Below are 26037 nucleotides of genomic sequence, written 5' to 3'. Positions count from 1 at the left end.
CAGAGTTGAAGCTCTTTGTTCATGTGGGAGAAGCTGGAATGTCCCAAAAGAGCAGTTGGAATTTATAGTCAGTAACTCTGGTATTGAACCACCACAAAGCACTTAATATCCAACTGTTAAACCTACAGCTACAGATGACTGGGTCACAAATCTGTGCTCCAAAAAGGTCCTGACTATAAATGAATACATTTCTATTCCCTTGCTTGCAGTGGCACGTCTGTATTAGAATATTTAAACTGAGACTGTGTTAGCTGATAAGGTTTTATTTAGCTATTCAGAAAAAAAATCAGAATAGATTTCTTTCACTTTGAAATAATCATCTGTCACAGAAAGAATATTTTTAAACAAATTGTATATTGAGAATTATTTTAGCTCTCACTTTCCAAGTATTCACATACTCATATTCCTTCAGAAATGAAAATATGAATGTATCAGTGAATTAGAGTATTGTTGCTTGCTTCAATTAATAAATGATTTGGTTTAATACAGAATATTTTTTAGGACAATCAATCACTACAAAGCAAACCAGGAGCACAGGTATGATTTTGCCATATTCACTTCCTCTTGACAAAAGGATCTTTTTCTATATTGCCCTAATATTCTTATTATTTTCCTTTTTTACTGAACACAATCTGAAGTTATTAAAATGATTTTTCAAGGTTAATGAAATAATTTAAAATGGGAAAAAAAAATTGGAAGCAAAGGCTACTGTCAGCTACAAACTGGAGTAAAGCCCTACAGGGACAGAAGTGCCTTGAACCTGGGACTCCACACATTTCCCCAGAGTTCTCCACACTCAGAGTCCCCAGACCTGTGTCCAACCAAACACAATTATAAACAGCCTGGGAGGAAACGGTCTGAGCTCAGTTCTGTTTACATCTTGTCTTTAGGATGCACATCTTTCAAGGCAAGCACTTAAGTGTTGGTTTCAGTGCCAGCAGCTTTTCCCTTCGAGGATGATGTTTTGTAGACAGAAAGAGCAGACCTTGTAAAACACGATTACTCGTGTGGTTAAACTCAGCCCTGCTAGCAAACAAAGACAAGCAAACAAACAAAAAAAAAAGATTTGTGCATCTTATTGGTTTGGACAGATTTCTGAAAATACTGCTGAGATGCCAACAAGTCTATTCTGAAGCCTCTTGTAGCTGAGGAATCTTTCATTTGACCATCATTTCACTCGACTCCTGAGTTTTCATCGATACATTCCAACTCCAATTTCATTCCTTCAGCAAACCTCCAAAGCCCAGTTATTTTCAGGAACATTAATGCCATTTTAAAAAAAAATATCTTTACATGTCACTGTGATGTTTTAACAACTTGGAAACTAAATCCTCGTTATTCTGCAGATGCAAACACCCTCTCAGCTTTATAAATGATAACAAAACAATAATGTTGAAGGTAGGTGCTGAATGACTTGTTTCTGCTATGAACTCCTGCTCTTTCCTTGCTCTTGGCTTGTCAGCACTTCATAAATTATTCCAAGAGCTGAAATTTAGGCACATTTGGCCTCACTTTTACAAAACAGTTACTTTAAAAGACTCTTCATAGTACAGTAACTTCCAAAAGACTGTACCATGGTTTTCCTGAGAAGGGATGCAGGAAGAAATTCAGATTTTTGAGAGTCAATGTTAAAACCAAGACAGTGAAGCAAATGGGACCAAAACATTCCCCATTAGAATTTCACTCTGCATTTCTCCCAAATGTTAGGAACAACAGCTCTTTATTTAAGCCAAGAGGAGGATGAAAATGCAGTTTGTTTTTTCCTCTCTGGATCTACTCCACTGTGCAACCACACCTGGAATTCAGTGAGACACAGCAGCAGTTTTACCCCAGTTAGATCTGTACAGAAATCTCCATCAGGAATTGAATGTATTTGGGGGAATTTGTATTATTATTAAATGTTCTAACATCATTTTGGTAGATTATTTCTATTTTAAATGCAGAAGCACCGAGATGTAGATACAGACGTGGCCAACTGACATTTTCTACTGAAAGGGCATAAAAGGAGATGGGAGGGAACTAAAGAATCCATTGTCAAACAAGTGACGTGACTTTAAAACAAGAAATAAATTGCATCTATGTGATATGAAGGAGCTGCCTTATATATTCAAATATTTATAGTCGAGTAGTACCAGCCTGCAAAGATTGAAAATCGCTTTGATTTTATAGTCCCAACAAATAGGTTCCAAATATATGAGATTCATAAAAAGAAAAGTATTTATTCCACACTAAACCCACTGAAATGGAAACATCTCTGACTGCTGATAAAATAAGTTTTATCTTGACTACATAAGCAGCAACAAAAGCATCAGGAGAAAAATACTGCATGAAATTTGCAATTACACATAAAATTACAAAAAAAAAAAAAAAAAATCTGTCTCAAAGTCCAGAAATTTTAATTCACTTATCACTGTGCCTGAAACACGAAAACAAAGATGTTTTCAGTTGTCAGATCATGAATAAAGCAAGAAAAAAGCACGAAAAGCAATGGTAGGATCCTTTATTCACCAGGCACTTAGCTGTCAAATCAACATCCATTTTGTTTACAGAATTTTAGGTCTCATTAAGACCTTAATGGAAACAACATGATTTCCCCCCCACCCAAAGTGTGTTTTTTATCCTAATTTCTCTGTAGATGAGTAAGGACCATATTTTTGAGCTAGCACTGGCATTAAACAAACCACAAAAAGAGTCTTGTGAAAGACAGGCAACAATTTTGGAGCCTATTTCATATATTCCCCTCTTTAATCTCAGCCTTTTAATCTTACTTCAATCTAAAACCATTCCTGGTTAACGACGTCTCCTGCTTCGTGCAGGGGTGACCCACACAGCCTTTGCTCACAAATCCACTGCCAAAACTCATCTTCCAGAGCTCCTGAAACTGGGGCAGTTTCACTCCTTACATCACCATCAGGCAAAACTCTTTGGTGCACCATAAACTGCTTTGAGAAATGGTTCTTAGGGAGGTACTTCAGGAATTAGAAATTCTCCACTAATAAGGCAAAGTTTCCTTCCTTCCTTCCTTCCTTCCTTCCTTCCTTCCTTCCTTCCTTCCTTCCTTCCTTCCTTCCTTCCTTCCTTCCTTCCTTCCTTCCTTCCTTCCTTCCTTCCTCTTTCCTTTCCTTCCCCTTTCCTTCCCCTTTCCTTCCCCTTTCCTTTCCTTCCCCTTTCCTTTCCTTTCCTTTCCTTTCCTTTCCTTTCCTTTCCTTTCCTTTCCTTTCCTTTCCTTTCCTTTCCTTTCCTTTCCTTCCCTTCCCTTCCCTTCCCTTCCCTTCCCTTCCCTTCCCTTCCCTTCCCTTCCCTTCCCTTCCCTTCCCTTCCCTTCCCTTCCCTTCCCTTCCCTTCCCTTCCCTTCCCTTCCCTTCCCTTCCCTTCCCTTCTCCTGGCACAGCTCCCAAATCCCCCCTCAGCCTTTCTCTTAACAAGTTCTTTTCCTGAAGAGAATATTTTGATAGAGACATTAAGGGTGATACACGTGGTGCCAACTTTTAGAGCAAACCCAAGAGCCACGTACAAATATTCTAACAGACACTGGTGGGCACAGTTAAGAGATATCCTTAGCTAAATTTAAAACAAAGAGAAAATCCCAAACCCACAGAAAAAAACCCAAAACCCCAAGCCCCAGAAAATTCCTTGCTGGAAGTTTTTAAATTTTCTAAGGTGTTCCTACTCCTTCCATTCTTATTATCCAAAATTTGCAGCATCTAAGCCCAATCTTGTTACAAAGTGGTGAGTGAGGTGATGCAGCACTGCCCAAATATTGACCCAAACTCCAACATCAAAAAATTGTTAAAACTTACTTTTTCTCTTGTCTGTATTCCTATAATATGCTGCATTTTTTCACATTAAAATAAAACCTCCCTTTTTATTTCAAATATCCCAATTCTAACAAATAGTTTCCCATGTTGGAATGAGATGATCTTGAAGGTCCCTTTCACCCCAGACTATTCTGTGATTTTTTTTTTTTTTTTCTCCAGAGTAATCAGCTTTTCTTTTCTTTTTTTTTTTTTTTTTTTTCAGTGCCCATTTTACTGCTTCACCTCTCAGTGCAGTACTTTACTGCCTACTCACTGCTAATCTGGCTTATTTTTCAGAGGTCATCATCGATGTTTTCTGTCTGTAAGCAACTTAGTGCTACAATAATAAAGGAAGCAATATAGAAAAAAAAAAAAAAAAAAAAAGAGAGAGGCTTGTTTGGAAAGACATTGCAATCATTTCTGCCCACTTAGAAATAATTTATTTTTTCAACTTCCCTGCTACTTAAAAATTAAATGCACTCTCAAAGGTAAAAAGGAAAAAAAAAGAAAAGTGAACTCAATTCCTTGCAATGCTCGATGGCGAACACGCATCCATAGTTTAAAAGTGAAATTATGTGGGTGGAAAACCTACGGATCAGCCATGCAGGTAAACAAAAAAGAACAAAAATAAATTAATCCAAAATTAAAAAAAGTCTAAGCACAGAGTTATTTTCAGCGAGGACAGCAAATGGAGTATAGGCATGCTGGGTTTGAACTGGGAACTCACCAAGGAGCTTTTATGGAAAAACATCCTGCTCCAAACAGGTAAGGTCTTCATGGAAAGGGGAAAAATGCACAGAAATTAGATGAGAACTCAATTCCCGACAAGTACACTGTACATCATGCTATTAAGATTTATGCAGAGAGGGAAGAGAATCTTTGTTAGGTGCCCTGGAGGAGCAGCAGAGCCCAGGGAACAACCCCAGGGGTGGGAGCTGCCCAAGGGACATCAGTGCAAGCTGGGCTCAGTTAGACCTGGGGTTAGGCACAGCTCAGGGCCTCCAGTCTGCTGCAGGTATTGAAATCAGAACTGACAGAAAAATGGAATTTCCATCCAGATCAGTCAGTCATAGGTGGGAGTTTTTCCATGGAACACCAAGGGGCTGAGTTGGGGCAGTTTTACAAAGTCACCGAGAGAAGGGCAAATAAAACCAACAGGTACAACCAGAACCTTTCAGGGACAAATTCTCAGCCTTTAGCTAAGACAAAAACACCCCATGAAATTCAACTGTTTGACCCAGAAATCTTCTTCTCCCCATTAAAAGCTTGCACAGATGCAGAAAAAAGGGGCCTAACTTACTTCAAATGTATCTGATGCTCAAATGGCCAGATCTAGAGCTGAGTGCTTTTGGCCACCCAACGATTTACACCATGATTTGATTTGATTTTTTGATGTTTTGTTCAAGAATTTTGCACAGTGGAGAGTTTTTTAACCCATTAATCTGAAGGAATTTTCAATGGATATCTCCCTTTAAAAGGGCATTGCCATAGTGACATTTGCATAAAATCTGGAAAGGAGAAAAAAGAGGCAAATTTAGAGCTCAAAGATGCTCAAAGATTTTTTTGAGTCTCGTTTGGGATGCAATATCATCCACAAAATCTCTAAATAATTTTTTTTTGTAATTACCAGTTCTTCTGTTTTCTGTCCATACTCTGACTCTGAGGTAAGTTCTGGGTAGTTGGAACAGGTGAAATATTTTCAGGCAATGAATTACCAGAAAATGTCCAGCACTGAAGGATGTATAAAGCACTCAGCCATAGACCAACACAATTAAAAGGATACCAGCCTGATAAAAAAGAACTCAGTGAACTAAATCTGACATGAGCACAACATCAATGAATGAAGGGATCCTCTCAAAAAACATTCAGGTGAAGGTACAAACCTAAGACATTTATTCTTCAACATGCAAAGATGCAAAAATCCAATAAACAGAATATTACAGAAAAAAAATCCCTATTTTTAATTGGTACTATAGACCAAAAAATGCCATTTTTGAGCTCCATGTAAAGGAGTGGCCTTTAACTTTTGGTATTTAATAAATTGGTGAACATTTTTGGGGACAGAGCTCATTTGGCAGAACCAACCACCCTTCTAGACCTAATATTTCATCTTTGAACAGTGCTAAAACCCAATTAAATTGTCTGAACTGAATGATCTTCTATAAAGTCAGCACATCCAGTCCCCGAGTCAAAGGCCGGTCTCGAAGATGAGTCCAGCACTATTGCACTGCTTAAATATTTAATTGAAAGCCAAATCTCCTGCATAACCCAAAGCCAACATAATTTAAAATCTAGAATGTATCGAGTGTAAATTTGAACAGCCATTGGAGAGTGGTGGGATCTGCCTGGGAGCTTAGAATTCAATTTCTAAATGATGATCATGGATGTTTTGGACACTATTTATTCTTTTTCTCTGCCTCAGTTGCTCTGTCTTCAAACCTCACAAACAAGTAACACTTAGCTGAGCCCATTAAACATTTCAGAAGATAACACTGGCTTTTTTCTTCCTTCCACAACATCTATATTGACCTGATTATACTTGCAAATTAACAAATTCTCTTTAATTTAATTACAAATTGGCCCAGGTGGGCTTCAACTGAAGGTTTTGTTCAGTTGGTTTTGGATAGAAAACGGATAGAAAATTCTGTATCATGAAGAAAATGTAATTACATCTCCAAAGACTACAGCAGAGTCTTATTAAAAATACTTTACGTGTGAGAAAACCACCTCTAGTACCTCCTTTCTGTTCAAAAGACCTGATTTCTTTGAAGACGACCATTTTTTCCCCTATGATATTTTATATAAACAATTGTTTTTCATTATTTCCTTCACATAATATGGATGGGATGCTAATTGAGAGCGAGGGAGAATCCACAAATGACAGGATAAGCCAACCTTGAGGAGACAGCAGCAGATGGCTGTGCTCGGTGACAGCGAGAGAAAAAACTCACCCAGGTTCCCCTTTCCCAGAGCTGGGGAGAAATTCCAAAGGAAATCATGGAGTGAGGAGGATTTACCATTCAAAGTTGTGATAGAATTTTTGCAGTTGCTCACCTGATTGTGAATTTTAGCAAATTGAAACGCTTCAATTTCGTGTTATGGTTAATAACTCTATTTAAGTTTTTAATAAGCTGTGCAACAGCCATTTATTCTGACCCTCATCAAGCCAAATCCAGAATCCTTTCATCAACAGTGACATCTGAACAAACTTTACTGCAAATAATTGCGTTTTGTATCAATTACAAATCATTACAGCAGTTGCTTTGTTATTATAATGTATTATAAAAACTAAAAGTGATATAAAATATGTCTGAGAAATGTGGCAGAAAGAGAATGTCTGGCTTCAGACAATTGTGCTGAATTCTTTAGCTTTAATTTTTTTTCTCTCTACTTTTTGAGTTATTTTTTCCTAATTAATTGTACCATAACGTGGTGATATTGCACCCCTTATTTTTGTTTGCTGCAGTAGCTGACCCTGGGATAAATGAAGCTCCCTGAGACAAAATAACCCCACGATATATCAGTGACTCTCTGTGCATAGAAAATTAAAATTATGAAATTACATCAGATACTTTACCTGCTTCCCCCTTCCTCACTGAGGGTGGAATGAGGGATGGGATGAAGAAGGGATAGAGTTTCATGTTTAAAAATACACTATCTAAATCTCCTGGCTGGGAAAAAGGCAAGGTTGATCCCTTTCCTGCAAGGCACACTGGATTCCTGTGTTTTCACAAGGCTCAGCTAATGCAGGTTCCATCCTGCTGCTCACTGCAGCAAGGATGAACTGGGGAGTGAAGTATGATACAAATATAATGGCCTCGTCCCTTGAGGAAGTTAAAACAAATGCTGCTGTCAGAGGAGCCAACTTTGTCAATAGTTTTTCTTTTGGGGCAATTATTGTATCTTTTCTTTCCCTCCTTCCCATTACAGTCCCCACTGGAAACTTATTACAACTCATCCCACAAACCCAGGGAACACTTGTGGAGTTACTGTGGGGCACAAAGCTGAATTCTAGAACGTTCTGATTCACTGCCTTTTATAGACAACGAGATGGATCATACAGCTCTTCCCCTTTCCAATCTATAAGCTCTTTGTAAATGAGCAATGAATTAAACCCATTCACCAGCCTTGAGAAGGAATTCAGCATTACTATCAAAATTTTGAGAGGGGAAACTGAGGCACGGATATAGAAAGGCTTATTAAGTCCAGCTCTTGTGCTGTCCTGCATCCCCCCCTAATCTTTAAAACATCAGAAGCTTCCTCACTCATTAGTGTTAGAGCCCCTCTGGGAAAGCCTGAATGTGCTGACAGCACAAACTACAGGAAAGCCAGTCAATGGGATGACAAAATGTAGGGACAAAAATTAAGTGCTTGATGAAGGTGCAGAAATTACAATGGGAGACTGGAAAAAGCCAAGGAAGAAGCAGAGGGCAGGGAAGAAGGAAAGGACAGTGCTGGAAGGTGGAGGGGATGCTCCAGGACACTTCATGCTGACAATGCAACTTGCATTCAGAGCAGTGACTGATCAGAACATGTTCCAAAATCTACATGTTTGCAAGGAAAAAAAAAAAAAAAAGCTTTTGTGATGAACAGCACGGTCATGACACAATTCCAGACTCCGTCTTTCATTCCCACAGGGCCACAGGGAACACTTTTAAAAATTTTACTGCCATTCCACCTGTCAAGCAACATGACATGCTTTGCAGCTCTGCTCCAGACACATGATATTAAGAGCGCTGATCAGTCCTTTCAGTACCTGGAAAATATTTTGCTGTCTTGGATACTGGCAGAACAAACCCCACCTCGATTCTTTGCTTAATAAAATCTACAAGACTTCACAAAGATTTAATATTAAAGCAGCTGATGTTGGGAGCAAATAAAAAGGGACAAATCCAGCCCTCTAATTATATAGTATTTGAGCCTTGATGTGCTGCAACAGATTAGATTTTTAATTCTTCCCAAGTCACAAGCACGGGAGAGGAAATCTTTGAGCAGTGACTGTAGGAGGCGAGTGATCCCGGCTCATTTTCTGATCGCTGCACAAAGGTTCAGCAGCTGCTCCCAAGGAAGAGCCTTGTTTCCTCGGAGCAGTGCTTAGAGGTGCTGACCATGTAGGTGTAAATACATCTGTCTTTTGCCATTTGCAGTAATACATGCCTCCTACACTTCTCCCAGCGAGGCAGATGGTCCCTGTCCTGTCGAAATCTTACACTGCACAGACTTCCAGTGCTATGTGTTTGCAGAAATATGAGGGCAGATGTTAAATATGTTAAACACACGCTTTGCCCCCTGGAGGTTTAAGTTAAGGCTGCTGTCTCAATTTGGTCATTTTAGGCATGCCAGGCTTCTCGGATCCTAGGCATTCCTCTTAAATCCCTGCTTTATAAATAACAGCTTCTCATGTTAATTTTGTGTACTTTCATCAAATATTTTGGATGCAGAACAAATGAAGGAAGCTCTCGGCTTAGCGTTACAAGGCTACGTGGGCTGTGCTGAAAATTATGATCCTCATTCATGAAAACTCTATTTACACAGCAGGGTATTTCCCATGACTGTTGTTTTCCCCCCACCCCTTACATAAGCCTCACTGAGCATTTTAAATTTAATTAGTTTTAAAAATTACATAAAAAAGGAACAGAGACAGTTTGTGAATAGTATAATTTACCGGCAAACTACAAATATGAACTCTCCAAATGTGTTTTAGATGTTTAAGAATAAAACATTAAATAAAATATTGCAGATTTACTACAATTGCAATAATTTTAGAAAGGTTTGCTGGTATCACCGCAGCATTAAGGAAACCTTTGTAAAGAATTTTGTATTAATTACAACTGTAAACCAAGAGGTTTTTTTCCAAATCCTTCTCCTCACTGATCCTATCACCCACCTCCCTGGCAGGCCCTCAGGTGAATTTTTAATTTCTTTCTGTGCCATGTCCCACTTGGCTCTAAGTGTCTATTCCAGTTCTGGGAGCCCATATTTAAATTTCTGTGCTTCACTGGCCGTATTCTTCAAGTCAGGTTTTTGGTATTTCGTCTCTTTGAGGAACTGTGACTTCCTGCCCTGTGACAACCTCCCCCTGATCCCACCTCTCTTCCCATCCTCATCCAGGATCACACCTGGATATGCTTCCAAAATTCACCTGAGCAGCAGCAAAATCCTTTTCCCTCGGTTTAAACCGAGCAGAGAACTAAAAAGGCAAAAAACAAGCTGAACTGAAACACGTCTGTAAAGGAAGCTAAACCTCAACGCGACCCTCAAAATGCTTCTTCGCCATTTCTTGAGTTCCATTCACAATTATCTGCGAGGCTGAGGAATTTCTCCCTGTGCTGGGGGCAGCTGCGTGTCCGTGGCTCGAGGAGCGCCGTGAAATTCCCGTTTTCACGGCGAGGGCGGGAGAGGATTGTTGGACAGACACGGATGGAGCCACACGTGCACAGCCCGGCTCCTGACTGCCAGCACTCTGCCAGGGCACCCAGAAATAAATGATTTTACAGCATAGCCCCAGCTCAAGCATAAATATGGGAATTACACAGGGAGAGAGGGAATACCCGTGAGCTCCCGGCTGAAAAATGATTCCCGGTTTGTGAAACGCAAAGGGAAATTCAGCAGGGTTTGAGCAGGGAAGCACTGAAGCAAGGGAGGCAGTGCCTGAGTTTGCCAAAATGCAGGAAAAGGTTAGGAAGCTGTAGGATTCTCAGTTGTTTTGGCCAATCGCATGCCATGCTCGGTCTACTTTCCTTAAAAATATAAAAGCCCTCCAAAAACTCAATCAGATTTTTAACTGGAAAATATTCAGGAATTCAAACAACCAGGAAATGAGAGAGGAAAAATATATTCATCACCCTGTAGCTTTAATTGCAATAAATGAATATTTAAAGTTTAGCAAGAGACAAAAACATCAACTGTTGGACGGTATTAATTAATTGAAAATTGCTATGGTTTACAAAGTTTATAAAATCTTATAATAGAAATATATATTTAGGGGAGCTTTTCCTAAGAAATACTTTGAAGTGTTTTATCATGGCACATGAGAAGTACCAAAGTGTAGCTGACTCTGGAGTGGAAATCCACACATGAATTACCCAGTCCAGAACAGAGTACAGCAGAAGAAAAATAAGGTCAAGAAAACAGCAGGATTAAGTTTTGCCTTTCTGCTCAACCTGGCTTACTGTCTTTCCAGTTCTGATGGGCAAAAATCGTTTCTGCTTGGAAAGGTTGGAAATCAAAATAAACAAACTTGGAAGAAAAAGTAAAACCATATTTTATTCTGATTGAATACAGCCCTGCTTATGTTTCATTCCAATTCCTGGTGTGAAAACGTCTCCTGACCCACCCAAATGAATATTCCTGAATTTACAGAGGTTTGTTTTCAGGTTGTACTAATTTATCTGATGTTTTCAGTCTCCTCTCCCTCCCACCCCCCCTTCTGCTGCTATTCAATGAAATTAATATACGGAACTGAAATTAAAATACGGAATAAAACTAATTCTTACTAATAAGACAAATGATTTCCACGTGAATCATAAAGGCTAAGGAAGGTTTGTGCCACTTACCCTGTGCGTTTGGTGATGGTCCCTAATGTCATTGGCTGCTTGATTTGAGCAAGAGGCAACACCACCGTCAAACTTGGGAGAGGCAGGAGACGAGGATTCCCGGGATTGTTGTTCGTGAAGTTATTGTAAGTGTCCTGGCTGTTCAATTTACCTTGATGGGATAGAGATGCAATAAAAAACACACATTACTGGAATTTTTTCTTCATTTATCATTTCTACCTCTGCCTGAAGATAAAAAAGACAAAAAAAGACCCTCAAAAACACCAAAAAACCACAAACGAGCTGCTGTTGTAATAAAAGAAAAAAAATATCCAAAAAAACTAATTTTCATTTCATTTAAAGAATAAATTACAATGGAAGAAGCAATTTCTAATTTTACATATGGGGATAAGGAAGGTTTCCTTTCCATGCAAGGGAAATTATTCCTGCTGCTGCTGCCTGCCTGGCAGTTTTGTTCACCGAAAAGTTTTCGAGTTCGATTTGAAGGACAAGCTCTGGATTCCAATTCTCTATTTAAAAAAAAAAAACCAAAACAAAACAGGAGTATCTGGAAGGGAATTATTTTCCTAAAGTACCACATACAGTGTTGGTAATTGGAAGTCCTGAAAAGGTCGCTTTTGTTGTCTCGACGGATAAAGACAAGCAGAATAATCATCTGCAGAACTAAGGCTGGAGGGAAATATCAAGTAACGATGTCAAATAAAGCCACGCCAAACTAGATGTTAAAAAATCACTAAAGTATCAAAAAAGTAACAAATTTCGTATTCATTCAAAAAAAAAAAGATGAAAATGAAACACAGGTACTGCAAAAAAAAAAAGGAAAGGGGAAACATAACAAAAAAGCCCTCAACAAACCCTAAATTTAGCTGATTTCAAAGAGGTCTGTGCTGGATGGACGCCCAGTTTGGTTACGCTTTCTTACTCGCTGTATCACTCTGTAGTCACAACCTTTCATTCTTCAGTTGGAAAAGGAAACTAGCTCCAAATTTCATGGACAGTAAAGAAAGAAATGTGAAGAAACCAAAGAAAGAAGTTAAACAAAAAAAGGGGCCCGTCTGTTTATAGCAGAATCAAAAGTACTTTAAATAGACAAGCAACCGTGAATTAAAAGGTTTAGATCATTAACTTGTTTTTCTGTGTTCCTATAATGCTGTGAAACGCTGGCTTTGTTCTTAATCAAAAGGGAACCATATTGGGAATTAGGTTCCTAAACAACCGATGCATTCTACACAGATATTATACAAATCCCAGGCCAAATCCATACAATCTGCCTCAAGAGCAGCCACCTTTTTTCAAGGAAGAAAAACAGCACAGCAAAGGGTTTCTCACAGGAAGCTGCCTGAAAAGCTTTAATGGTACTTCAGATGGATTGAAAATAGGAAAAGGAAGGCGGAAAAATCTTAATGAATGTCTCATCATCCTAAAGACACTCAATGCTTCCTTCACCCTTCTTTTAATACTATATAACTGCGAGCTTGGGGGTTTTATTTGTTTTTTTTTTTTTTCTGCAAAGCCCCCAGACCTCTGCGTCTCAGAGAAGCACAATAACAGAAATGATGAAATTACAAAGTGTATTTTGTGATAAGTATCTGGCCTGAGCATCCATCAATACGTTTTAAGAGAAATAGCAAGGCTTTAATGAAGAACAAGCCTATTGAAGTTCCCAGAGAGCAGATTTCATTAATAGCAATTTTCCTGCACCAACTTGGAATACAAAGAAAAAGGAAAAGGGAAAAAAAAAAAAAAAAAACCCAGCTCAGTTTTAAATAAGACTGAGATGCAACTATTTTATTTTTTTTAAGATTAGCTTAATAATGCATTTTTGGTTCTTGCAGGAAGGCATATGAATAGTTTTGTGCATTATTGTCTAATTAGTCACTGTTCCTGCAGCCAAGGCCTCTCTGGAAGTGTTTTCCTCTCCCATATTCCCCTGGATCCACATGGGCACAGCAAACACTGACGGTACCTACTGAGGGAGCTCTAAATGTCTGTCATTTGTTTTCTTCTACTTGTTCAGAATCTAATGATTAACTCTGAACTACTGATCCAAAGGCTGGGTTGGAACAGCCCCCTCTCCCCTCTCAAGGCACATTTCATGTCTCAGTGTCCTCTGCTCCCAGCTTCATGTGGTTTTCCATATGCAAAGCCTTCAGCTGATTCAACGGAATATTTGCATGCAGGGAAATGAGGAATTTACAGAGGTCCTTCCTACACAAGGATGAGCTGCTTTGCATCCATACAAGTTGAGGACTCCCAGGGCAGTTGGGGATACTTAGAAAACTGCAAGATTATCTCATCCCTTCAGAGTTTTTTATTAATTGTAGGCAAAAACAACATCTTACAAATTCTTAGGCTCATATATAAGGAAACATAATTAAACAAAACAAAAAAAAAGTACCAAACAATAATCAAAATAATGAAGATATGTAAAAGAGATTCTGAAAGGGACTAAAATATAAGATGATTCTTCTTTGAGAAAGAAACCAAAAAAACATTCAGGAGGTCAAGCATTTAATTTGTAACTATGTATTTGGAAGTATAGCTAAATCTGATGTCTACAAACCTCAATAAAAAATTAACTAAACCAGACCTCATAACACACAGCACTTCACAGCACAAACATGATAAAAAAAATTCTGCTGTGACAAATGGGAAAGCTGTAAATACCAAACATATGTCACAATAACCATTGCCTGCCAACCTGCATTTTCTGCTGCAACAGTCAGTTGCTTAACTGCAAAAATTGTAATTAAAAGTGATACTAGTCAAAAATTAAAGGTTGGAATGCTACAAAGAGGAGAGAAATTATTTCTGACAGGAAAGTTGTTCTTGTAAATCTGACTACAAGAGTATTAAGATGGTGGGGACGATTAAAGTCAAAGAAAAACCCCTAATTTTCTGGTGTGCTGCTGTACCCATCCAGGAATCCCAAAAATTCCCCTTCCGTTCCTCCAGCTCTTCCAAGTAGGAAAGTCCTGCAGCAAACAGGAGTTGAGGGTGCACAGGGCAGCCAGATCAGGCCAAAAGAGCACAAAGAATGCAGTCAAGCATCAACATTATTTCTACAGCTCAAGCCGTTGTTGATTCACTGTCAAAGGACAAGCAACAAATAAAGCCAAAGTTTAAATCGGGTAGAAATATCCAGTATTTTTCATCCAGCAGAATGCTGAACTCAAGTTACCTCCCAACATGTGGACAGTGCATTTAACTGTAAATGGCTGGAGACTGACACACACAGATCTCATCCTACAGACTGCTCCAGGAATGCTTTCATTGCAATCAATCATCACCATCACAATTCCATGGCAAACGTGTCCCTTTCAAGGATCATTTCCAGTGGAGCATCCCAAGCAAGGAGGCACTTTCCCTTGGTAATCACCCAGAGCCCTCAGGACCCCGTGCAAGGCATGGGGTCAAGTATTTGTCTTTCCATGGGCTGCCACAGAGGGGATTTTCATATCAGAGCTGTGCATGGGGTACATTAAAGCCAGTCTAGAGTGGTAAATCTCTTACTAATTTTACTAAGGGATTTCCAGAAAGATGAGGAAGCCTTGGCTCTGGAGTCTGACAAGTTTATTTGCAGGTGCAGGCTTAGGTAGGGCAAACATTGCCTACTGAGACAGGGAAAACCCAATCCATTGGGTTTGGACCTGTTTGCTGAGAGTCTGCAAAACCACCACCATCCTCATCCCCCCAAAACCTGAGCCACTCTTTTCCAGACATTTTATTCCACTGACACTCAAAGGAGAAATGAATGAAGATGAGGATAAAAGTGAAGAAAGAAAACAACAATGGGCTTTGTTGTCAGAGAGAGGGAGCGGCCGGGCCGAGCTCTATTCCCAAACCGGCCATCACTGACAGACTCACTTCCACCGAGGAAAAAAGGGAGGCCTGCAAGGGCCGGACAAAAGAAATCCCAGCAGACAAAGAGAAAACAAATTAAAAGCCCCATTATAAAATACAGATGCTATAAGGAAAATAAACGTCACAAGATTTAGTAGGTTTTGACAAAGCTGGACATCTGTGGAAAAACCATCAGGAGCAGCTCCCAGGTATGGCTGGACAGGCTCGGGGTCCCACGGCATCGCTTCCCTCCTCAAGCCCTGGGCAGAAACACCCTCAGCTCTCCACAAACCTCCAATGGTAAATCTCTAAGTCACTCTTCAGGCCTGAATATGAGATTTAAACATTTGATCAAATAACTCTTTTTTAAGTTTTGAAACTGTATTTTTGGATAAGAAAGGAAAGGTACATCAAGGGGAAAACATTGAAGACTTGTGAGCTTCTAACACTGTTCAAAAAGCAATCAATCAACTGAAAGCAATGAATACAGTTACATGTCCTCTTCTGATCAACTAAGAGCCTTGATGAATTCAGGCCAGACTTCAAATTGGTCAGTGTTTGAGCAGAGCACTTGAGGGCACTGCTGTCAGAGATCATCTCTGAGGAGAGACGAGGAGAAACACCCTGATTTTTGGCACTACTAATGACACAATTATACATCCAAATGCAGCTTGGCAGGGACATTCCCCAGCCCCAGGGATTGCATTCAGCAGCAACACAGTGTGGCAAAAAGACTTTTTAGGACCCTGAAAGAATGATGGAATGGTGGATCAAGGCCTTGTACTCTGCTCTTTAGTCCAGGCATAGTCCCACATTAATGCAACCAAATCACTTATTTCAACTGAGTTTGAATCTATCAGAACCACAGATCCCATCTGTGCACAAAAATGGAATTCCTAAATCACAGCAAAGCTTAAAATCAAAACTACACCCTCACACCTAAGGGATGCAAACACCAACTTATCAACAAACTGAAATTAAACTCTTTTACCTGTTAAATTTCAGCATGTGTATGACATGTCTCCAAATGCTGCAGGATTTTCTTTGGTGTAAAGAAAATCAGTGTCAGTGAGCAAAGCAAAGACAACTTGGCCCAAACAATTTTTTCTGGTAGGAAAGTAATGATCAAAAGGATTTTAGCTTCTCTATACACTTTATTTGAAAAACTAAAGTGGTATCAAGCACCTCTCAGCCTTATAATAAAATGCTTCTATGTTGATTTTTTCCATTTTTCTTCCATTACTCCAATACAAAAAGCTTAGTAATGCAGTGTCATTAAAATTCAAACCCCACTTGATTAGCTTTTATATCTTCCAGTATTTAACAGACTCCATTTCAAAGGGTACCACAAAGTCTACTGACATTAACACTACATATAAACATCTATAATTTGGTAAATAAAAATGCAGTAACTCCGGGCTATGCAATCATGTGGAGGCCAAGTTACAGGAAAATGAACCGTGTTTGGCCATTATTTCTGTTTAGGGTAACACTGAGGATTCCTAAGCTAAACACTCCCTAATTGTATAATGCAAGGGAAATAAAATCCTTTCGAACTGGCAGGCAAAAAATGGCAGGAAAAACAGAAGTGTCATGGACGGGGTGGTTTATTTTGCTTTGCTTTTTATTCAATACAAAAAAGTTTCCCGGATGAGAATGGAAAGCTTCCCAGCTTCAGTTCCAAGACTTTCACCCTCGTTTCTGACCTTTCCTCAGACATGTTCCAGTATAATCTGTAATCTACTACAGTCGGAAGAGGAAACAGCAGCGCCCTGGTGAGAAACGCTGCCTTGTGACCCGAGCAGAGAACCCAGCGGAAGCAATGCTGGCTCACGGAGTCCTTGGAAGAGCCTGACAGACAAACTCAGCAACGGCCCGGGAAACACACCCAGCACCACGAGCACTAATTACTGCCAAAGTGGGCTCTTGCTTTCATGTTTTGTTTTATTCACTCCAACATGTGTTATCTTTCTGTGTGAAATGTTAGACGTTTTCCTAGAAAAAGTCAGGAAACGAATTATTTTAGTTAACGATCGCCTCTCAATTAAAGTTGCATTGCCATTTCCTTGAATTGTGTCCTATCAAATTTAAACTCATTTCACACCCTAACCCTCAATATTTCCAGTACAATTAGACCCATTAAAGGAGGAATATTATGTCTTAGCTACTGTACACACATCATGTAGCTACTCAGAGCTAAACCTATCACTAACTTGCTTCCATTGGAATGGATGGGAGAAAATAACGGAGCCGGTTGTTTTTGTAACATTTAAATCCGTTTGATATGGAACCTTTGGAAACACAGCTGCACTAAATCTCACGATCACCCTAAGAAGGCAGAGTTTGCTCTCTGTTTGCATCCAGGCAAGGCATGTGATGGTGACAGCTCCTAAGTCAGAGTGCTCTGCAGAGACACGCAAGCGCCAGCCCAAGTGGCTCGGTCACTGCTGGGACAGAGTCCCCTGCCCTCTCACCCGAGCTCCTTGAACTTCAGCAACATCCACTCAAAATCTGAACATGGCCTCATAACAGTCCCTTCCTCCTTCTGGAGTTTTTCTACTATCTTCAGTTTTTCTACTATCTTCAGTTCATAACTTTGTCCCTCAGTTATGAAGTGTCCCACTCACTGATACCCAGAGAAGGAACTCCCATGAGCTCTTTGCTGCCTGTGTCTCTACCTGGACAAAGATGGATTTCCTTAGAAAACAACCCCCCCACCACCACCACACACACAAGTCTGGCATAATAATCATCTTTCAGGACTTATTTAACTAAAAATACTGTTTGTGCAAGGCTCAAGTCCATGTATGGGCAAAACTCAAAATAAACCCAACCAAACTGGTTTGCCAGCTGTTGGCTTCAGGCTTTGCACAGGCAGTGGCAGCAATGCTTCAGCTGGGCTCTTCCAGGTGGTGTTACCAGCCAGAACAGCCAAACTGGCCACCCTTTGCTGGGTCATCTCCAGCAAAAGCCAGGGCTGAGTCCATCCTCTTTGAAACAGATCTTGCACCTTCAGCTCTCCACAGATGGGAAGAGTGAAAGAGTAGTTTATTATAAATACTAGGGGCGTAGCTGCAGAGTATGTTGCAAAGAAACACAAAGGAGCAGTGCCATCCTCCCCACCATGTGGCTGTAAGCCAGCTCTGGACTGGAGTTTGCAAACTCTTGAGAGGACAGGACTCTCTGAGCTCAGACTAACACTGCACTAATGAGGTTATCGTGCAGGCAGCCTCCGGGCGCTGGGGAGAGGCTCTGCTGCTCTGATTTCTTGCACATGGGAATTTTGCTAACACTGTCTGCTGGTGAATGATGAAGCGCTTGAGAAAACAAGAATGCACTATTGCTGCCCCTCGTCGTGTCCATCCATCATAATTCAGATCAGCGCTGATTTCAATTCAAAGCCTTCTTTCAGGGACGACTCTGAGACGCTTCAGCATTGTAAACTTTGGAAAATTTTGGCGTCTCTGACTTCTCTTCCAAATGATACAGAATAAAATTATATTTATGAGCCTAATGTTTTTTGTATTGAGACAGCACAGTCAGAAAAACTGATCTGCCAGGCTTAGAAACTGCAAAATGAACTGGGGCTGGGAATTTCTGAAGGACAACTCTGTGTGCAAATGTGTTCAGTGAGGAGATAGGGAAAACTTAATGGCAATTCCTTACCCAAAGGGCTGAGCTTACTACAATTTATTTTGATGATAAGCTACATGTTAATTAATCTGTGATTTTTTTTATCCTCACCTTTCCATCTCTGCCTCTTTTCCCTTCCAATTGCAACCATAAGAAATATTTTAGCATCTGAATTCAATCCGGGTTGAATACAGAAGATTTATCCCAAGTTATGTGGAAAAAAAAAAAAAAGTGCCTTGAGAACCACTGCATTTGAGAACTTGATAATAATATCCATGGGTAATTATAATAAATGGCTTGTCTGAAACACCCATAGAATAGGAACTGAAGCAATCTGTCCCTCTTGCACCCACCACACACCCTTGGCAGCTCTGCTCTTTTACCCATGACCGTTGAGGATGTTTTCTGGCTCCGTGACAGCATCGTGACTCAGGTCATGAGAAGTGTCAAAGATGCATTTCCTTGAGATGGGAAAAAGCAACTGATTTTAACAGCCCACAAGGGCTAAGCGAAAAAGAATAAGCTCAATCAGCATATTTAAGGGTAAAGATAAACCTTTTAAAAGATAGAAGTATATTTTATTTCTAATCTTAATGCTTACGTTTCTTTCCATAAAGTGTTTACATTTTTTCAGGCTACCAAAGATGCACAGTTGATTAAATGCCTTACTTAAGAATAATAAACTGGAAAAAAAAGAAAAAAAGAGGGCAGCAAGGGCAACACCCATTTAATGCATAATCCATCACCAATCATACAGACAAGGAGTCTGATTCAGGCTGGAGACACGAGGGAGCAGCCCTGGATTCCCAGAATACCCACTGCCAGGGGAAGCAGAAGGTGTTTGGGCTTGAACTCAGCATGTCCATCAGATAAAATGATTGTTCCCACCAGCTCTTGCCCCATTCCTTCCCCTCACTGGCTACTTACATGGAGCTTCACATGCTTTCACCTTCCCTCATGCCAAACCTCCCTTGTCATGCAACACCCTCCATACTTAAACCTCCTCCTTCAGCTGATACGGTCTCTTGAAAAACTCTAGATTCTGCTTTCTCACCTTCTGATCCAACTCATTACAGGCTTGTATCAGGTGAGCAAAGCTACTTTTTGTCATTTCACTGATGGCAGCTCCCTTGAACCACTTATATTCCTTGACCCACCAACGAATGTCTGGACTGCAGTGTCTCCCCTGTGCTAGTCCACTCTTCTCCTGACCTAATTCCAGCCTTTCCCCTTTGTGCTTTGGCCATGAACCATGCAGAGAATGTTTCCTGCGTCACTCCTTCAGTGACCAACTCTTTTCAGCTGGATTGTTACTCCAAATATCAATCCTAGTGATGGCTTTTATGCTGATCACACTCATTTCAGCCATACTAACCCTCTGCACTGACACACTGAGAAGATGTAATGTCGAGCATGTTCCTTCTCATGGATCATTAATATCCTTATTTATCAATTTCCAATTGGCAACTGCAAAACCCGACCAAAGCACTGAATCAGCTGCAGGATGTCTTTACTACTTGCAGTGTACAAAAAGGAAATGCACTGGCCTCTCTTTTATGTACCTGGTTAGCTGGGGAGATTTGTGGATGGAAAAACATGGGTTTACTGTAAACTAAGAGGGAGTAATCGAAGGAACAACTGAAATAACCATAGAATTACAAGCTGTCATTCATTAAGTCGTTTTCAGATAAACACTTAAAATTCCAGTTACCACTTCTTGGACTCCCTCAGTACCTGACTCTGACACATCAGCACTTGACCCTCTCAGAATTTCCTTCCATTTGATGTTACCAAGACTGAAATCATCCATCTTGACAGGGAAACTTCAGTGGGACGCTCACATCTGTGGTAATCCCACCCCTCTCTGCCTTCCCCTTTCCCTTCACCTCGAGATCCATCTCTGCCATCACAGTCTCCTGTGTGCTGCTGATTATTTCCCCTCTGTCTGTCTACCCACAACCTTTCCCAAACAGTTTGCTCTGACCACTGCTACAGCATTTGCTGTGCTAAATCACTCAGTCATAGATTTTTTACACTCTCCATCTCCAGAGCTGCAATTCCCTTCTGATGTCCGTCTCCTTCAATTTTTAACCTGTCTGGAAAATTCAAAATTTCTTTCTAATATCAATGCAAACATGCCTCAGTCTTCGATCTGTGCTGTTTACAAAAACCTGCTTCAGAAACACACGAAGTTCCCTTGTGACAGAATTTATCAGCCTATTTCCCTACTTATCTGAAGGGAATGGATCTTTTCCTTCCACTTCAGAAATGACCCAAAAAACACCACCCACTTCTTTCACTCCACTGATTCTCTAACTATTATCAAAAAAAAAAAAAAAGGAGGGGAGGAATAAAAGGCAGCTAAAACAGAGCAAACACAGCTCTTTTAAACCCAGTAAAGTGCTGGCCAGTTCCCAAATTTTGACTATAACCCTTCCCACCTTTTCTCCCAGCCCTACAAGTGGGATATTCCATTGGGACTAGTCCAGAAAGGAAAAAAATCATCACAGAATCATCGAATGGTCTCTAAAAATCATTAGCAGAAAAATCCCACTAGGTAAATTAATTTTCTTTTGGTTTTGTTTGGTTTGGTTTTGTTTCGTTTTGTTTTTTTCCCAAGGGGCCTTAAAACCGTGAAGAGAAACTTCAGGTGAAGGCGCGAAGAGAAGTCACTGGCTGCTTCAGGCAGCACAAAGAATTTAGAAGGTTTATACTTCGCAAATAAATAAATATATATTTATGATGCCTATAGGAGCAGCTCAGCGCCTGCATTAGCGAAAAAGAGAAGGTTTTATGCCCATCGCCAGCATTAGTCCGGTCCCCCCTGAGGGCCGGCCCCGCCTGAGGCGCCATGGCCGGGGGGAGGGCGCCCCCTGCAGGCCGCGGCGGGGGAGGCGGCAGCGCTGAGGGAGCCCCAAATCTCCGCTAAAAAAACGGAGCTGCGAAAGGAATTATTTGAAATTATTTTAAAATTACGCTTAAATTTAAAAAGACACGAGTGTGACGCTGTGGAAAAACACGACAATGACACAAATAGGAATGTTAAAACGACGCGGGCCGATGCTGCGGCTTGCTCTGCTTTCCCTCAAACTTGTTTCACGCTACAAAAAGAATTAAACTTAATAAGAGAGAGTTTTCCAAGAACTTTCTTGAAGGAACTGCCCTCCAATGCTTTAAGTTATTACACAGTTAATTTTCTTTGAAATTATTTTTGTCCGCTTCTCTCTAAATAGGTGGTTTTTTAAAGTGAGTGTTACTTAAAGGAAACCAATCTGTTTTTCAGGAAGGGCTGATGATGTCAGTCCTTTCAACTCTGCTTTCCCATAAGAATTCTTCTAGTAAAAGGAGTTTTCACTCTGGGAAATAGTGAAAAGTAACGTGAAAATATGTAAAGCATCTCAGGCTGCGTGTTTATCAAACTTTCCAGTTTTATGCTTGGATTTTAATCGTGTTGTGATTGTCACAAATGAAAGAAAAGCAAGAGAAAAATCTTTTGATTTTTTTTATACTTAGAAAAGATTTTGCAAAGAAAAACGTGCCGTGCTAAAATATTTATAAAGAGATAAATACAAGCCTGAATGCACTGTGTTGCAAACAACATGGTTTTTTTCATAATTCTAAATTTATATACTCCCTCTCAGCATTGGTATTAAATCTGAAACAGAACCACGGCACACTATGAACAGTTTTTTTGGCAAATAAATAAATACTTCAATCCCCAGTGAAATGCAAGGCAAATTCAGAGAGTATCATATTATTATGGAATATTTTTAGTAGGTGTGGATGTGTAGCCGTAGATCCAATGTTAACTTAGTGGATTATTATTTGTTCTGGTACTGGAAATTCCTGCAGCCAAGAACAGAGAAAACTGAGCGAGCAGAGCTACAGAGACTTTATTTCACTTACTGGTGGTGATTTTATATTTATATAAAGAAGAAGAATTTATAACATTATGTAAAGTTTAATTTGCAGGATTAAAACAATTGGAGTTATAGGTAGTTTTCAACCTTTTACGTAAAGCATTGCACTTTTACAGCTAAATGCTTCTTGCTATTCACCTGTGGGTGTCCTGAAGAAAACAAGAAAAAGTTTGTATCACCAAGGACTTGGCTCTGCTTTAACTACTCCTCACATTGTCGTAACTGTGAGACAGGTGAGGACCACAAACCCAATTTTATACAAGTAAAATGGTCACATAAGGCCGTATTTTACCCTAATGTTCACCCCAACAACCAACTGATGTTGTAAGAGTCTTATAATAGTAAAAGCCCATAAAAGGATCCCAACATAACTCAAGATATTCCTGACAACACACTCTGGCAATCCAATGGAATGACAAAAATACAACCTCGCTGCATTAACAGACAGAGCAGCCCAAACAAAATCTCTGTCGGCTATAAAAGGTGCAAAGGAAATATCTCTTTATCATCCTCTATTTAACAGTTTACTTCATTCTGCTAGAAAGAACAAAGGCCAAACAATGATTCATTTGGAAATGAAATCATCCCTACCCCCAGCAAAGGCTGACATTGTGTGGGTAAACAGTCCTGGGGTGTTCCAACACAATGTAAATAGATTGCCTTGCTACTATATACACAGAAACAGTTTCGTTTTGAAACCAGGAGGCAAAAAAACAAGTGAGAAAAATATGACAGAGCCCGAGCTCTGAAAATATTTACAAGAACAAAAACTAATCACAAGTTACCATCAATAAATTACAATTGCCAAGTGAAAGGGAAGATAAGCCAGTGAAGTCTTTTGGCCTAAGGTTGTAGCAATGATACTGCAATGCAAAAGGAATAACAGTAGAAAGATTAAAAGCAGTTTTTTTTAATGTAGGGTTTACTGAAAACTGGAAAAGATGTAAGAGGCAAATCGTGATGACGTGAGTTCACACAGAAAAATCCTCCAGTTTGCCACAATCTCCTCTGAATCAGTCACTTAATCAACACCTTGTCCCAGAGCGCTGGTGCTCTCCAGGACATGTTCTCTGGCTTTATTTCCATTATAATCAGCTGCACTTAGAGGGCTGATTAAGGAACATAACAGTTATTCTTCTTGAAGAAAGCTACAAAATTAAAGTCATTCCACACGAGGGGAACACAGAGATTATTACTGTTGTCACACAGCAGAGAGCTGACAGACAAAATCAGCTGAATAAAATTCACCAAGGGTTGCAGAGCGAGTTAGAAGTAAAGCAAAGAATTAAACCCAGAGCTGCTCTTTTCTTTTTCGAGTACTCGTTTACACTTCTGTCACCAGACTGCCGCGACTCCTCCAAACAACAATAATTTAACATTATAATATGGTAAGGAGCTGTTACAATCTGAGTAAACACATCTTAGCTCACAAATTAAAATAATCATCGGTCTCTGGCTAATCCTGCTGCCACACACACGACACACACACAATCCCTTTGCTGAAAGTCGCTCTGAACTTCAGGGGTTTTTTACAAGTTGATGATAAATGGCTTTTTATAAAAAGCTTAGAATAGGGTTCAATATCCTGCCTGCCTTCAGCCAGGGGAACTGAAAGATTACTGAAATGAAAAAGCAGCAATAAAATTACTGAAAATATTACAGTGTTTTACCAAATGGACTCTTTCAAACGCAACTATTTTATTTTTTTTTCCTAATTTTTTTTTTTAAAGACATCTGTGCTAACTCCTCCACACAATCCCCACAAATTTCTCATGAAAAAAATGTTCATATGAAGTTTTGCAAGTTACCACCACACAGTCATAGCACATGTCCAACTTCTGCACTGGGGAAGTGACGAGCACAATCTGTGTGAAGTCCTCCAGGAATCCAAGTCACCTTCCTGCCTTAATTCTCAGCACCCATGTGCAGACTTCCAGTGGAGCTGATTGTTTGAACAGAGCTAATTTTCAAGCAGTGATGACTGCACGGAGATCTTGAAAGAAATCTGATTTATTATCTTTCAAGACAGACATCTGCAAACTGAAGGCCCAGAACTCTGGAGACACTCCCCTAAAAGCTGCTGCCTTTCTCTCAGTGACTCGTCCATGCACGCCTGGCTCCCACCACCACCCCTGAGCATCCTGAGACTGCTGATTCTTCTTTTAAAAAACTATCACATCTATTCAAAACTTCAAATGTACCTCGGAGTATTGTAAAGGCAACAACTTGCTGCAATTTCCCTTGACAGAAAATAGAATTGGCTGGGTGATAGCCACACAAATTGACAGTTCCTTCCTCTCCTCTCCATGATATCCACAGTTTAAAGGGGTTGGATGTGCCATAGCAAACCTTTGGAGCATTCCCCAGCCTGTTTCAGGCTGAGCTGCTGTACAGAGATGAGAGGAAGTGAAATGGTAGATACACAACTGTCTCCTAAGGAGGAAGAAAGTTCAGAGCACGTTTTGGGTGCCTTCCAGTGGCTCCAGGCAGAAGAGGATGGCTCCAGAACAGCCACGCACAAACCTTTGTTCAGAGAAGTTCCAATGAAAGGCAAAAACAGAGAGGGTTGTTCTGAGACAAGCCTGGTTCCCTTAATAATCACCAAGTCATAAAAGAGTTCCTTTGATTCAGAAATCCCACAAAGGTTCTCTCTATAGCAGAAAGCCCAGCACATAGTTGGGCTTTCACAGGAGCTCCTAATCCTACTCATAATTAGGGAAAAGGGACTGTTCCTGGCCATTTTTAATACTCTCAGACTGGAAAAGGGTGGTTACCCCAAACAAACTGCTATTCAAACTTTCACTTCCATGGAACTTGTGACTTACTCTCAACAGAAAGGAGGCATAAGGATGCAGCAAATCCTGAATGCAAACAAAACAGCTTCTAGCACAGACCTCATGAAAGAGGAAGGCTGAAAGTAAAGACAAAACTGGAAAAGTTGGGACACTGATAATTTTTGAAAAATTTTTGAGGGTCCCTTTCACATCCTTCAAGTTTCTCCAAGGCATAGGAACAGGATGGGCAGATCAATTCTTACAGATTTTTTTTCCCTTTACACATTATTTGTCACATTGTTCCCACACACACAAAAAGTAGATACAAATCTGTGTCATCATCTTCCCACTGCCTTGTTCCCACATTTCTCCTCAAGCAGTATCTAGTGTAGATACCCAGATGTGCTTTGTGATCATCAAGGCCAACGAGCAATGAGAATTTTGGGCAATGAATGAATCTGAATACAGTTTACTGACTGTGTGCTACATGGAAACAAAACTTGAAACCTAAAGG

The 26037-nt window shown here is 40.0% G+C and overlaps 1 protein-coding gene across 1 annotated transcript in view; it reads right to left on the bottom strand.

The window, feature by feature from the left end:
• Positions 1 to 26037, bottom strand: part of BCAS3 (BCAS3 microtubule associated cell migration factor) — a 302849-nt gene that overhangs the window by 194469 nt on the left and 82343 nt on the right. The window contains exon 15 of the mRNA XM_083875300.1: positions 11354 to 11508. Coding sequence (XP_083731426.1) covers positions 11354 to 11508 — 155 coding nt within the window. The remainder of the gene's footprint in view (positions 1 to 11353; positions 11509 to 26037) is intronic.

This window comes from Zosterops lateralis (assembly GCF_965231275.1).
Source record: "Zosterops lateralis genome assembly, chromosome: 19".
In the NCBI taxonomy this organism is placed as follows: domain Eukaryota; kingdom Metazoa; phylum Chordata; class Aves; order Passeriformes; family Zosteropidae; genus Zosterops; species Zosterops lateralis.
Note: the sequence above shows the minus strand (reverse complement) of the source record. Positions and strands in the feature narration are given on the sequence as shown.